The following is a 12,802-nucleotide window of genomic DNA, read 5'->3' as shown; positions in this document are numbered from 1 at the left end:
GACGGGCAGTAAAAGACCAGCTGATCCATCAAGCCTGCCCCACACCATGCTGGCTGGGCCATTATGACTAAACACTTCTCCGCCCCTCCCCACACCACTCCCCATCGCCATGCAATCTTCTGGGAGAGGAAAATAAACAGAGAAAAACAGAGAAAAACCCAGGGGGTGAAATTGCCCCTCTTTTGTGCCCCACTAGCTCCTCCGGGGGCGGGGGGTGGGGGGGGGGGTACTAACCGGGTGCAGTGTAGTTTAAACCCGAGGTGGGGGGCACTAGAGCCTCCCGAGATATTGCCCTGGAGATTTGGGAGGTGCTGTCCCAGCAGTGTTGCACCCCGCGGTTAGCACCCTGGGCCGGTGCGCTTACAGCGATGTTGTCATCGTTGTGCGCACTGACCCTTCACTGCGCTGCGCCAACCCCTTTCCGCGAGGCTGGCGGACATCTGCTGACAAGGCATTATTTAAAGGGGAGGCCTTTAGCGCCCCTGGCCACCATCTTTATTTGTCGGCCAATTTTTGGGTCAGCCTGACGATGGTGGACCTAGTGTAGACCAGGCCCCCATCGTGCAGCCCGGCACTCCGCCAGAGACAGCGTTCTGCTTCCTTTGAGGGACGTACAGCCCAATTCCGCATCGGAGGCAGGACTTCCGGGCCGGGCAATAAACGCCCCAACAACACCCGCCACCCCCCCTGGTCCATAAGGGAAAAAATACTCTGGAAAATTACCCTTCAACCTCCTCAGGTGATCGAAGGTGACATAGTCGAGACCAGGGCTGGCACATTCTTAAAATTCTAGTTTTTTTCTAAACTTTATGATTTTGTCAATGATGTCACACACATAGGCCCTGAAATTCCAAGGTGAACTAAAAGAACCCCACAGGCCCAGACTTGGAGCATGTGAAAGGTTAATTTACCGATGCTCTAAAGTGTAAATCATTTTTATTTTTTCCTTTCTTTCTGCCAATCATTTCTTGTCTTTTCTCTCCTCGAGGTGTTGACTCCTTGCCAGAGTGCAATATCACAGATATCAATCACCCACCGACATTTTACCAAAGCAGCCTTGGGTGAGCCTAGATGATGAATATCAGCAGGGTACTTGACTATCGGGGCATGAAAGCTCAGCTTAATCCTCACCTAACACCCACAACATTCACTGGATAGTGATCAGGATCAGGAATTCTGGCTGATTTTCTGTTCTCTAATCGGGGTAACTGTGACTGAATTCAACATAGACCATGGATTGAAACTGGGTATTTGCTGCTCTGTATGGCTCAGCTTCTCAGTGTTTTTGAGGAAGCCCTGGGCTTTAATAAATGTAACACATCCAGTCTGGTACAACATAAACAAACAATCTGCATGCTCTGCACTTTCTTTTTATTGAAGATCATTTGTATAATTTTGTAATCTAGAAAAAAATCTATCAGCTACAATTTACCAAAAAAACAAATATCTGGTGACTGTTTAAAGGAGGTGTAATTACAGAGATGTTTTAATCCCTTCACATTTAGCTCTGAATGAACGAAGTCTACATTTTGCCAGCTTAAGCAAGTACATTTCATAACTATGGGATATGTTGTGAATGAAAACTGGTTAATATGCAATAAGAATTATGGCAAAATGACAGTATCTGCTAGATCAGAACAGACCAGTGAAAGAGTTAATAAGAATATTCCCCCCAAAAACACCAGCACTTAGGCTAGGAGGGGTTTCCATTCCTGATTGTTATTCAGCAACCCCTGCTAGAAAGTGAATGTGTGGATGATGAGTACAAGCGGGACTGAGCTTGGCTCTGATGATCTCCACATTTGAAGAGCCTGCTGCCACACACTGTCTAGATTCACACAATGGCTGCTAGAGAAAGGCACCAAAAGGCTCTGGTATCATGGAACTGAACCACAACAGTGAATCAGCGTCTTCAGGAGAGTTGGGGAGGAAAGATCAGGCCAAAAAAATAGTGATGCTCCCTTTGGACCGAACAATAGTTTAGCTGAATGTTTGCCTATTGATGAATTATGAATCAGAATATTAAAAGCTACATGATTTATGTACAAAAGAAAAATAGCAACATCCAATAAATATGGCCACACTGCTTTTGTTTGAAAGAGTTGTAGTCTACTGATACAAGAGATTGTCTTGGGTTAGAAGTTAACAGTACAATAGTTAGAGGCTGTGAATTTAGAATGACAGAAAACTCTACAAAGCATTGTGCAAGGGGTGAAGTGTTGTATGTGTGGTAGAGATTTAATGCTTTTAGAACTGGTCTGCAAAGACTGCAGTTTAGTAAATAAAACCATGACTATGAGGTATTGTTATGATTTACAGCAGTTATCTCGACCAGTAGAATCATTTAGCTGCTAAACTAAAGATTTCACAAACCCACATAGATTTGTGATTATTTTAGCTTAACATTTAACAATCAGTGCTGCGCTGTATTGTGGAATGGAGTGTGAAATGTGCTGGCAAACTCCCAATTGTTCTTCAGTGATTGATGGGAAGAATGCCGGTTGAGCCTTAAGGTATTAGCAGTTAAGTGAAGCGTTTGAACTCGGTATTCAGGGCTGTTGGATTATTCCTGCAATAACCTGCAATGCCTCTGAACATTGCAATGTATTACAAGCAAGTTAAAACACATACTGGTATGTTTTGGAAAATAATAATTAGGTTAGATAGACAACGCTAACTGCATATTAAGATTTTATATTCTGCTGTTTTTGTTTAACATTAAGAGAAATTGTAATAAGACCTGCTTCCACCTCATGCAGTTGACAGTTTTCAATGGATTTCAAAAATCACATTAGCTCAGTATCAATAGGTGAAAATTCCCCTTTGGGGTACTTATCCAATAATTTAATTGGGATATCAAATCAAATAATCAAAAATGAAAATCTGACTGTTTCATTGGATACTTTGAATATAAACAGAATTTCCAAAGTCAGTCGGTGTTCCATCAATTTTCCACAACTTTCAGCTGGGATGACTTGGAAGGAGGTGACTGGAGGTGAGTTGTTTGCATAGAGGGCAAGAGAGGAGGAAAGCTGAGAGAGACTGCAGTGGTGTACACAGGGGTGCAACAGTTATGGTGCAGGACCAGCATTCCTGAGGTTATGTTCAAATTCCATGATGGTAAAACTGAATTCAACTGGCATAGGGGAAAAAGCATTGAAAATTGCAATCTCAATTGGTTTACTAATGTCCTGTAAGCCTGGCCTACATTTAACACCAGTACTCCATTACATGATGTGATGAAGGAGGCGGCCATTCGTGCAACTAGGGAAAGAGGAACAGCACCTAGTAAGGAGTATGTGACATAAAGCAATAATACATAGGAATGAGTGTGTTAAATATAGGGCTAAGAGACAGATGTAGATGAAAGGATCATACACAGGTATGAATAATACATAGCCAAGGTGTGCTATATAGAGGTTAACACAAACAGGAGAGGAATATGAAAGATTCAGATGTATTCGTATGCTGCATTTATTTTGTTCTCCTAATTATGATATCATGCAAACCGCCTAGTCATAAAAGAAATTTCAATTGACATCATAATTAGGAGAGAACAATGAAAGAAGCTTACAAATTCATTGGAACCCTGAGATGTATCACTGTCTTGCATCAGTCTACTAAGTATGCATTAGTGCCTACATAACAACATTCATTTTGTGTATAGCACTTTGGGAAATTCCTGAGAGATGTAATAAGGCATTATACATCAGACTGTTAAAGTCAGATTTTATTGCTAATTTAAAAACTCATTTTTTTGGGGGTGCTTTTCAGTGTTTATTTTTAGCTATAAAAGCTGGGAGAAATCACGGGAGAGTGGGGGAGAGAATCAGTAAATATCAGTTTTTATTTTATTTTGAACATTATTGAACCTCAAGCAAACTAAGAGACTATGAGGCCGAAATTACCCCTCCTTTTAAGCTCCATTAGCACTTCTAAGAGGCAGTAATGGAGCAGATAGGCCTTACCGACCAGAGGCAGATGGATGGGCTGAAGCATCAGAAATTGCCCCTGGGTCCGGAGTGGTGGGAATGGGTTGCTGCGCCGCCCGTGCTGCCACCCGTTGGGCACACGCCCAATCCCTTCCAACCAGCGGCGACCCCTTTCTGCGCCGCACGGGAAATTGCCCCGTGGGAAATTGCCCACGGAAGCGGAGAGGCCACCGGTTGGTGCCACTGACACCTTTCCTCCGGTTGGGTGTGTGGCTTGGCGGAGCGTCCGCCCTTAAAGGGGAAGGCACTGCCACGGTCGCCATGTTATTTACATTGTCGACTGATTGCCAGGTCGGCCCGATAATGGTGCCCACGGGTTCAGTTGGGCCACCAACATGCAGCCCGGCACCCCCTCTTGGGTACCGGACCGTTGGCCCTGCCGAAACCCTCCGTCGTGGCCCAGTGTTTGCCACTGAAGTGGCTGCAGAGTGGCCTCCTCTTTAACTGAAGGGGAGGGACATTGTGATGCATCATAAGCATCGCGCTGACATGGTCAGCACGCCGCTCATGAGACCGCCGGCACTTGCCCCACTCATCCATGACTTCCGCCCCGCTGCAGCCGCACTTCATCGCCCCGACACTGGCGGAGGGAAAAAGAGGACAAAACTGCCGAAACACCATCCCATCGATTGGGGCAGTGAATCCACTAAAAAAAGGTAGGTGCGCCCCTACCCAATTTCAGCCCCTATCAGTTAAGCTAAATGACAGTCCATAGTTATTTACAAAGCAGCAGTGGGGGAATGTGAAGGTGTGAAAAACCAAATAAAAGAAAATCAAGTCCACTTAGAAATGTCATAACTTCTGTCTGTAACCTACACTATTAAATTGCCAGCATGTTTTGATTGATTATATATAGATCACATATCGCTTTTTTTCCTCTCAACCTGTTATTTTATTTGTGACAAAAGCATATGCAAGTCCTTGAAACTCAGAATTCACATGGTCCAGGATAAATATATTAAACTAACTGTGTGTACTAACAGTTATCATCACGGGCGTTATTTCTGGTATAAGTACTGCAAAATTTTCTCTTACAAAAGTGAAGTTGGATTTTGTAATACTTCACCTATGCTGTATTATATACTTGCTTAAATTGTTCTAAAATATTGAATAATATTGAATATGAGTGCACAAAACAAGAACAAAATATAGAAAACCATAACCACATGTATTTATGCTGAATGCACTGTAAAGAATGAACCAAAGTAAAACATAGAGCAGAGGGGAGAACTAGTTTACTGAATCCAGTAGCGGAATTTAGTAGTGATTTTATATAAATCTTATTTAAAAAGTGATGACATCAATAGTTCTTTATGTTCACCTGCTTCTGTTTATTGCTGAAGGCTCCCCTGGAGAATTTAATTTTTTTTTGCTCAAAGACAAAGTTAGCAAATTTCGTTTCAAACATTTGGGGCAGATGGTAGAACTGAATTATGAGTTGATAAATGGGGATCGATAACTGTTAGGAGCGGGCGGGGGACAGGGCCAGAGGGAAACCCTGCGGAGAGTTCAACTTGAGGCCCAGGCTAGTTTAACTCCCAGGCCTCATTTCAATACAGCAGCGCTGCCTCCTAGCTGAAACTGGCTGGAGTGATGTCAGGGTCGACAGGCAGGAGCAGAAATTGGGTGGGAAGCCAAGGACATTAGGGATGCAAAGGAAGGGTTCTTGGCCTAAAGTTAGTGCTAGGGAGGGAGTAGGACGGGACTGAGGAGGCCCAAGGAGCTCACGTGAGCACTCCTGCCCAAGGATTCCACGTGAATGTAAATGTTGATACTCCCGTTGGCCACTTCAGGCCACTCCGTGCTCTCCCACCAAGTCATGCTGTCATGTTTGCTGCTATATATCAATTGCAGAAGTAGCAAACTAAAGATTTAAAAAAAAATGTAATGCCTTAGGGCCACTAACACTGCAACACAGTGGCACAGTGACATCCCTCCCTCACCCTGCTGAGGCATCAAAAGTAGCACGAGACCCTTGCCAAAAACAATTCAATGACCCTAACCCCAGGATTTCAGATGGATTCAGGCAACGGGTGGACGGAAGTTCCACTCTATCTGCCCGGGCCTCTCCAGGAATTTTGGGGCTGAAAAATGCAACGTTGTTTATTAAAAAACATACAGGATTTTGGAAATTTTTCAACATTATCCAATTAAATCAAGGCACAGTCAAAACCCAAAATGATGTGCAGCACATTCTATAGAATCCCATGGGTTTGATTACTATGTTAGAATTCAATGTGATTTACAGTCAAATGTTTAGCACAAGCTAGAAGCAGCCAGGAAAAATAATATTTCAGTTTGAAGTGGCTCCACTAAATGTAATGGATCCACAGCTTGGCTTAAGGAAGTATTTGTTTTAATGAGGTTAATAATAAGGATAGCATTTTATATGCAGATTATTTTCTGGCATGAAATCCATCACCATTTAAAACTCAAACAGTAATAAATGACTTGTATTTACCTTAATTCTGAACCCAGTTTATTTTACACGCACAGATATGTGAACATTACACCCAGACGCCAAACATGATCCCAAAATTGACCCAAAGGATTGTAAGGTTAAGATTGAAGTTTAAAGTTCAGTCATAATTTGGGATCTTTTACTCTCTCTCGCCGTCGTTAGGTTTGCAATGCTTGTTTCATTCCTCTCTGTAATTATTGTTAGATAAGAACAATGATTTACCTCTTAACGTATCATGAGGAAATCCTGAACGTCCTACCTCATGCGTTATGTCACCACTTAGAATATTGATAGTCTTTCGATTTTTCTATCCTGAGCAAGGTGCATGATTCAGAACCATTTTCACTTTATTTTGCTATGGATTTACAATTTGCATCATGGGAAGGGAGAAATGCTGGCACACAGTTAGCCAGTTAACACTGAAAAAATCATTACTTTGAATTTAGCTTTCTGTAAATGATAATATAAAATTTTGCTTCCAACACTACAGAATGGTAACAAGGGTTAAAACCTCAGAAACTTCAGTAAAATCCTAGAAAGCTATTTAACATTCCTTGTGGAACAGCAGTTGTAAAAATGTATATTCAGTTAAACAATTAACAAAAATATTTATTTAAAGAAAAATCAAAATAATGATAATTTATAACTTCAAGCACTGTGCACAGATTAATGTAATATATGTTTAATATAATCATATAAATGTATTTCTTTGATTCAATGGCAGGATTATATATAGCTCTTACCTGTCTCTTTGCAGTCACCTTCCTCCAGGTGTATATCATTGAGCAGATGCTCCAGAATCTTCTCTGGGGTTCCAGCCACCACCACGTACCTGTTAGACAGCGAAGATTCGACTGAGTCATCTTCTGCTGAGGATTGTGAAGGATTACTCCATTCATCCTCCGAATCCTCATCAATATATTTAAAATAAGGCACATCAAAAGCAGGCAAGGTCACATTAGTGCTATCTTCAAAGATTTTGGAAACCCTTTTGTCTTCTATATAGGGATCAAAAACTCTTAGTATTGAACTTCCCATACTGTTCTCTTCTCTTATTATTTTTTTTCTAACTGCCAGCACATTACATAATATTAGTGTTGTATTTTGCTCTTTCCCACTGTTAGACTCCAGCTGATATGATCCATCTGGCTGCTGAGTGCCGTGCAGAGTATGTGAACCACTTACCTCCAATCATTCTGGGCACTCCCTGCCGTGGGGGCTGGGCTAGATGACGACACTTTTTTCAGGATGAGTACATCTTGGCCTCGTTCTTTCACTCGAACTGTGTTCACTTCATCATTCTGTTACATGGGAAAATAAACAAATAGTGGACTTTCAAGGGATTTGCACAAAGAGCTGAACAATGAAGTTTCATCAGCTGAAATAGAAATTGCTGTGTTATACAATATTCACTTAGAAACCTGACTTATTTGTTCCTTCAGTTAATGTTGCCAACTCACAGCTAAATGCCAATTAATAATTCATGCATGCAAGAAAATTTTCTTTAATTTTTGCATTAATGTTTTAGTATACATATGTTTTAACACAAAATAAAGATATTTCATTTTTTTCCCTATTTACTTTACAAATATATTCAGATTTAAAGGTGGGAGATTAAGAGACAATATTCCATCTCTCTAATTTTTATGCAGATTCACCACAATGGGAAAAGTGGCAGTCTGGGGCATTGACTTTGGGTGGTATTAATGTGAATTTGCATACTTTGATATAGATATAACACAGCTGAAAATATTTGTTGCCAGACGGTTAAAAATGTCAATTGAGGCAATTACTGAGGTAGACAATCCAATTAACTTAAGTAACACTACATATTTCAAATAACAACAGGCTAGGTGTCAGCCTTGCCTCAGTGATAGCACTCTTGCCTTTGAATCAAAAGGTTACAGGTTCAACTCCCACTCAGAGAGGCTTGAATACATTTTCAAAGGGGGTGCTGCAGTATCAGGAGTGCTGCCTTTTGGACTTTGTTTCCCTACATTATAACAACAACAACTTGTACTGATACAGCGTATTTAACGTAATAAAGTGTCCCAAGGCACTTCAAGAAGCTTTATAAGATAAAGAAAAAAATTTTTTGACACCGAGCCACATAAGAAGAAATTACACCGAAAGCTTGGTCAAAGAGATAGGTTTTAAGGAATGTCTTGAAGGAGGAAAGAGTTGTAGAGAGGCGGAGAGGTTTAGGAAGGGAATTCCAGATTAGGGCCCAGGCAGCTGAAGGCACGGCCACCGTTGGTTGAGCAGTTATAATCAGGGATGCTTAAGAGGGCAGAATTTGAGGAGCGCAGATATCTTGAGGGGTTGTGAAGTTGAAGGAGATTACAGCGATTGGGAGGGGGCAAAGCCATGGAGGGATTTGTAAACAAGGATGAGAATTTTGAAATCGTGGCGTTGCTTAACCAGGAGCCAATGTAGGTCAGCGAGCACAGGGGTGATGGATGAACGGGACTTGGTGTGAGTTAGGACACGGGCTGCCGAATTTTGTATGACCTTAAGTTAACATGGGGTAAAATGTGGAAGGCCAGCCCAGAGTGCGTTGGAGTAGTTAAGTCTAGAGGTAACAAAGGCATGGATGAGGGTTTCAGCAGTAGGTGAGCTGAGGCAGGGGCGCAGACAGGCAATGATATGGAGGCAATATTTCATTGCTTTTGGGATATTCACAGACACTATAGGTGGAATGGCCTCCTCTGTGCTATAAATGCCTATGATTCTGAGATTGTGAAAGGTGCGGTATAAATCAAGCTTGGTATTTCTTTCTTTGTGTTATAATTCACACTTAGCAAGGCCTTAATCTGCACCAACAGACAAAAGTAAATATGAGTGAAGTCATATTTTTTGGGAAGTATCATAGTGATCATTATTCATTAAAACTGTTGAATTTTGCCCACATTATTGTGCACTAAATATGACTAATGAACTCTTTCATGGATTTCAATATATTTTTGCATATTGTATATTCTTATTGGATATATTGAAAATGGATGCAAGTGCAACATTTACATGGAGCAAATAATTTATTGCAACAGTCGCAAGTTAAGGCACCCTACATGAATATTTTATGCACAGGAGAATCCAGGGAGAAAGAAAGCAGCACCGGTGACTGACCATTCCAGAAGCTGTTATTCACCACTATTAGGATCATCAGACAATATGCTGATGAATTGAATATACATTTGAACTTGGATTGATAAACCAATTAAGAGGCAAAAAGGGGACGGAAGTAAAAGAAAAAAAATCTAGTACTTCAAGAATCAGGAAAATATTACAGCTAAATATCCATTTTACTGTACAATCAAAACATGTCAAATCAATAAACTTATTTTCATTTAAAAAATTAAAAATGCATTCTCAGGATGTGGGTGACACTGGTAAGACCGCATTTATTGCCCATCCTCAGTTGCCCTGAGAAGATGGTGGTTGGCCTTCTCTTTGAACCGCTGCAGTCATTGTGGTGACGCTGCTTCCACATTGATGTTAGGTAGGACATTCTAGGATATTGATCGAGTGATGATGAATGAATGGCATTGTATGTCTGATTCACAATGTAGGGGAACTTAGATTTGATGGTGTTCCTACAACATTGCTGCTCTATTCTTTCTTGGTTGCAGAGTCACAGGGGAGGGAGGTGCTGTAAAAGTAACTTTATTGAGTTGATGCAGTACATCCTGCAGCTCATACATACTGCTGAACAGTGCACTGGTGGTGGAATTTGAGTCCAGTAACAGGGGCACCGATCAAGCAAATTGCACTATCTTGGATGGTATAGAGTCTCTTGAGTGTTGTGGCTGCACTAATCTAGGTGAGTAGAGAATATTCCATCACACTCCTGACTTGAGATGTGAAGAGGCTTTGAGGGATCAGGATGTGAGTCACTCATCGTAGAATACCCAGTCTTATAGCCATGGGTGTTGATATGGCTGGTCCGGTCCGGTCCGGTCTGGTCCAGTCCATCCATTTCAGCTCCTGGTCAGTGGTGACCTCAAGATATTGATGGTGGAGGACTCAGTGATTGAAAATCAAGGGAAAATGGCAAGGTTTTCAATGGTCATTACCTGGCAAATTGTGGTGAGAACGTTACCTGTCACTTGAGAGCCCAAGTCTTGATGTTGTCCGAGTCCTGCTGTAAGTTAGCATAGGCAACTTCATTATCAGAGGAGTTGTGAATGGAGTGGAACACTATGAGATCATCAGAGAACAGCTCCACTCCTGATGTTATTACAGAGTGAAGGTTATTGATGAAGCAGCTGAAGATGGTTGGGCTGAGGACACTTCCCTTAAAAACTCCTGCAATTACATCCTGTGGCTTTGATGATAAGAACATAAGAAATAGGAGCAGGAGTAGGCCATTTGGCCCCTCAAACCCGCTCCGCCATTCAATAAGATCATGGCTGATCTGATCATGGACTCAGCTCCACTTCCCTGCCTGCTCCCCATAACCCTTTACTCCCTTATCGCTCAAAAATCTGTCTATCGCCGCCTTAAATATATTTAATGATTTGTCTCTGATAACCACAACGATCTTGTTTTGCATCAGGTTATGACTCGAACCATTGAAGAGTTTTCCATTTGACTCCTATTGACCAGTTTTGCTCAATGGGTGGCTCCTTGGTACCATAACCACCTGAATGCTGCCTGGAAGTCAAGGGCAGTTACTCTCATTTCCAAAGCTGTGAGAAGGTCTGGAGCAGAGTGCTACTGAGTGCTACAAATCACAATCACTAAGAAGGTGGTATTCAGAGAAGTAGCGGCAGGGATTGTGGATGCATTCGTTGTAATTTACCAAAATTCCCTGGATTCTGGGGAGGTCCCAGCAGATTGGAAAACTGCAAATGTAACGCCCCTATTTAAAAAAGGGGGCAGACAAAAAGCAAGAAACTATAGACCAGTTAGCTTAACATCTGTGGTTGGGAAAATGTTGGAGTCCATTATTAAAGAAGCAGCAGCAGGACATTTGGAAAAGCAAAATTCGGTCAGGCAGAGTCAGCATGGATTTATGAAGGGGAAGTCATGTTTGACAAATTTGCTGGAGTTCTTTGAGGATGTAACGAATAGGGTGGATAAAGGGGAACCAGTGGATGTGGTGTATTTGGACTTCCAGAAGGCATTTGACAAGGTGCCACATAAAAAGTTACTGCACAAGATAAAAGTTCACGGGGTTGGGGGTAATATATTAGCATGGATAGAGGATTGGCTAACTAACAGAGAACAGAGAGGCGGGATAAATGGTTCATTCTCTGGTTGGCAACCAGTAACTAGCGGGTTGCCGCAGGGATCAGTGCTGGGACCGCAACTATTTACAATCTATATTAACGACTTGAAAGAAGGAACTGAGTGTAACCTAGCCAAGCTTGCTGATGATACAAAGATGGGAGGAAAAGCAATGTGTGAGGAGGACACAAAAAATCTACAAAAGGACATAGACAAGCTGTGGGCAAAAGTGAGTGGGCAAAAATTTGGAAGGTGGAGTATAATGTTGGAAAGTGTGAGGTCATGCACTTTGGCAGAAAAAAAATCAAAGAGCAAGTTATTATTTAAATGGAGAAAGATTGCAAAGTGCTGCATACTGTGAGACTTGTGCATGAAACACTAAAGGATAGTATGCAGGTACAGCAAGTGATCAGGAAGGCCAATGGTATCTTGGCCTTTATAGCAAAGGGAATGGAGTATAAAGGCAGGGAAATCTTGCTACAGCTATATAAGGTATTGGTGAGGTCACACTTGGAATATTGCGTGCAGTTTTGGCTAACATCTCAGACTCCTCCATCACCATCCCTGATTATGTCCTATCCCATCGCCAGGGCAGATCCACCAGAGGTGGTGGCACAGTAGTACACAGTCAGTAAGGAGTGGCCCTGGGAGTCCTCAACATTGACTCCGGACCCCATGAAGTCCCATGGCTTCAGGTCAAGCATTGGCAAGGAAACTTCCTGCTAATTACCACCTGCCGCCCTCCCTCAGCTGATGAATCAGTACTCCTCCATGTTTAACACCACTTGGAAGACACACTGAAAGTAGCAAGGGCACAGAATGTACTCTGGGTGGTGGACTTCAATGTCCATCACCAAGTGTGGCTCGGTAGCATCACTACTGACCGAGTTGGCCGAGTCCTGAAGGACACAGCTACCAGATTGGGCCTGCAGCAGGTGGTGAGAGAACCAACATGAGGGTAAAACCTACTTGACCTCATCCTCACCAATCTACCTGTCACAGATGTATCTGTCCATGACAGTAGTGGCAGAAGTGCCCACCACACAGTCCTTGTGGAGACAAAGTCCCGTCCTCACACTGAGGACAGCCTCCATCATGTTGTGTGCTAAATGGGATAGAT

General features: G+C 42.2%; 2 protein-coding genes across 2 annotated transcripts in view; both read right to left on the bottom strand.

Annotated features, from left to right (window-relative positions):
* The window catches only part of rapgef5a (Rap guanine nucleotide exchange factor (GEF) 5a), a 101,846-nt gene extending 94,355 nt beyond the window's left edge, over nt 1-7,491 (bottom strand). The window contains exon 1 of the mRNA XM_070879957.1: nt 7,197-7,491. Coding sequence (XP_070736058.1) covers nt 7,197-7,491 — 295 coding nt within the window. The remainder of the gene's footprint in view (nt 1-7,196) is intronic.
* A 143-nt stretch (nt 7,492-7,634) lies between these two features.
* The window catches only part of LOC139264109 (rap guanine nucleotide exchange factor 5-like), a 172,259-nt gene continuing 167,091 nt past the window's right edge, over nt 7,635-12,802 (bottom strand). Inside the window, exon 6 of the mRNA XM_070880200.1 lies at nt 7,635-7,754. Within this exon, the coding sequence (XP_070736301.1) occupies nt 7,635-7,754 (120 nt within the window). The remainder of the gene's footprint in view (nt 7,755-12,802) is intronic.

The sequence above is a fragment of the Pristiophorus japonicus genome, chromosome 5 (genome assembly GCF_044704955.1).
Source record: "Pristiophorus japonicus isolate sPriJap1 chromosome 5, sPriJap1.hap1, whole genome shotgun sequence".
Classification (NCBI taxonomy): domain Eukaryota; kingdom Metazoa; phylum Chordata; class Chondrichthyes; family Pristiophoridae; genus Pristiophorus; species Pristiophorus japonicus.
The sequence above is the reverse complement of the archived record's forward strand: the minus strand, read 5'-3'. Positions and strand labels throughout refer to the sequence as shown.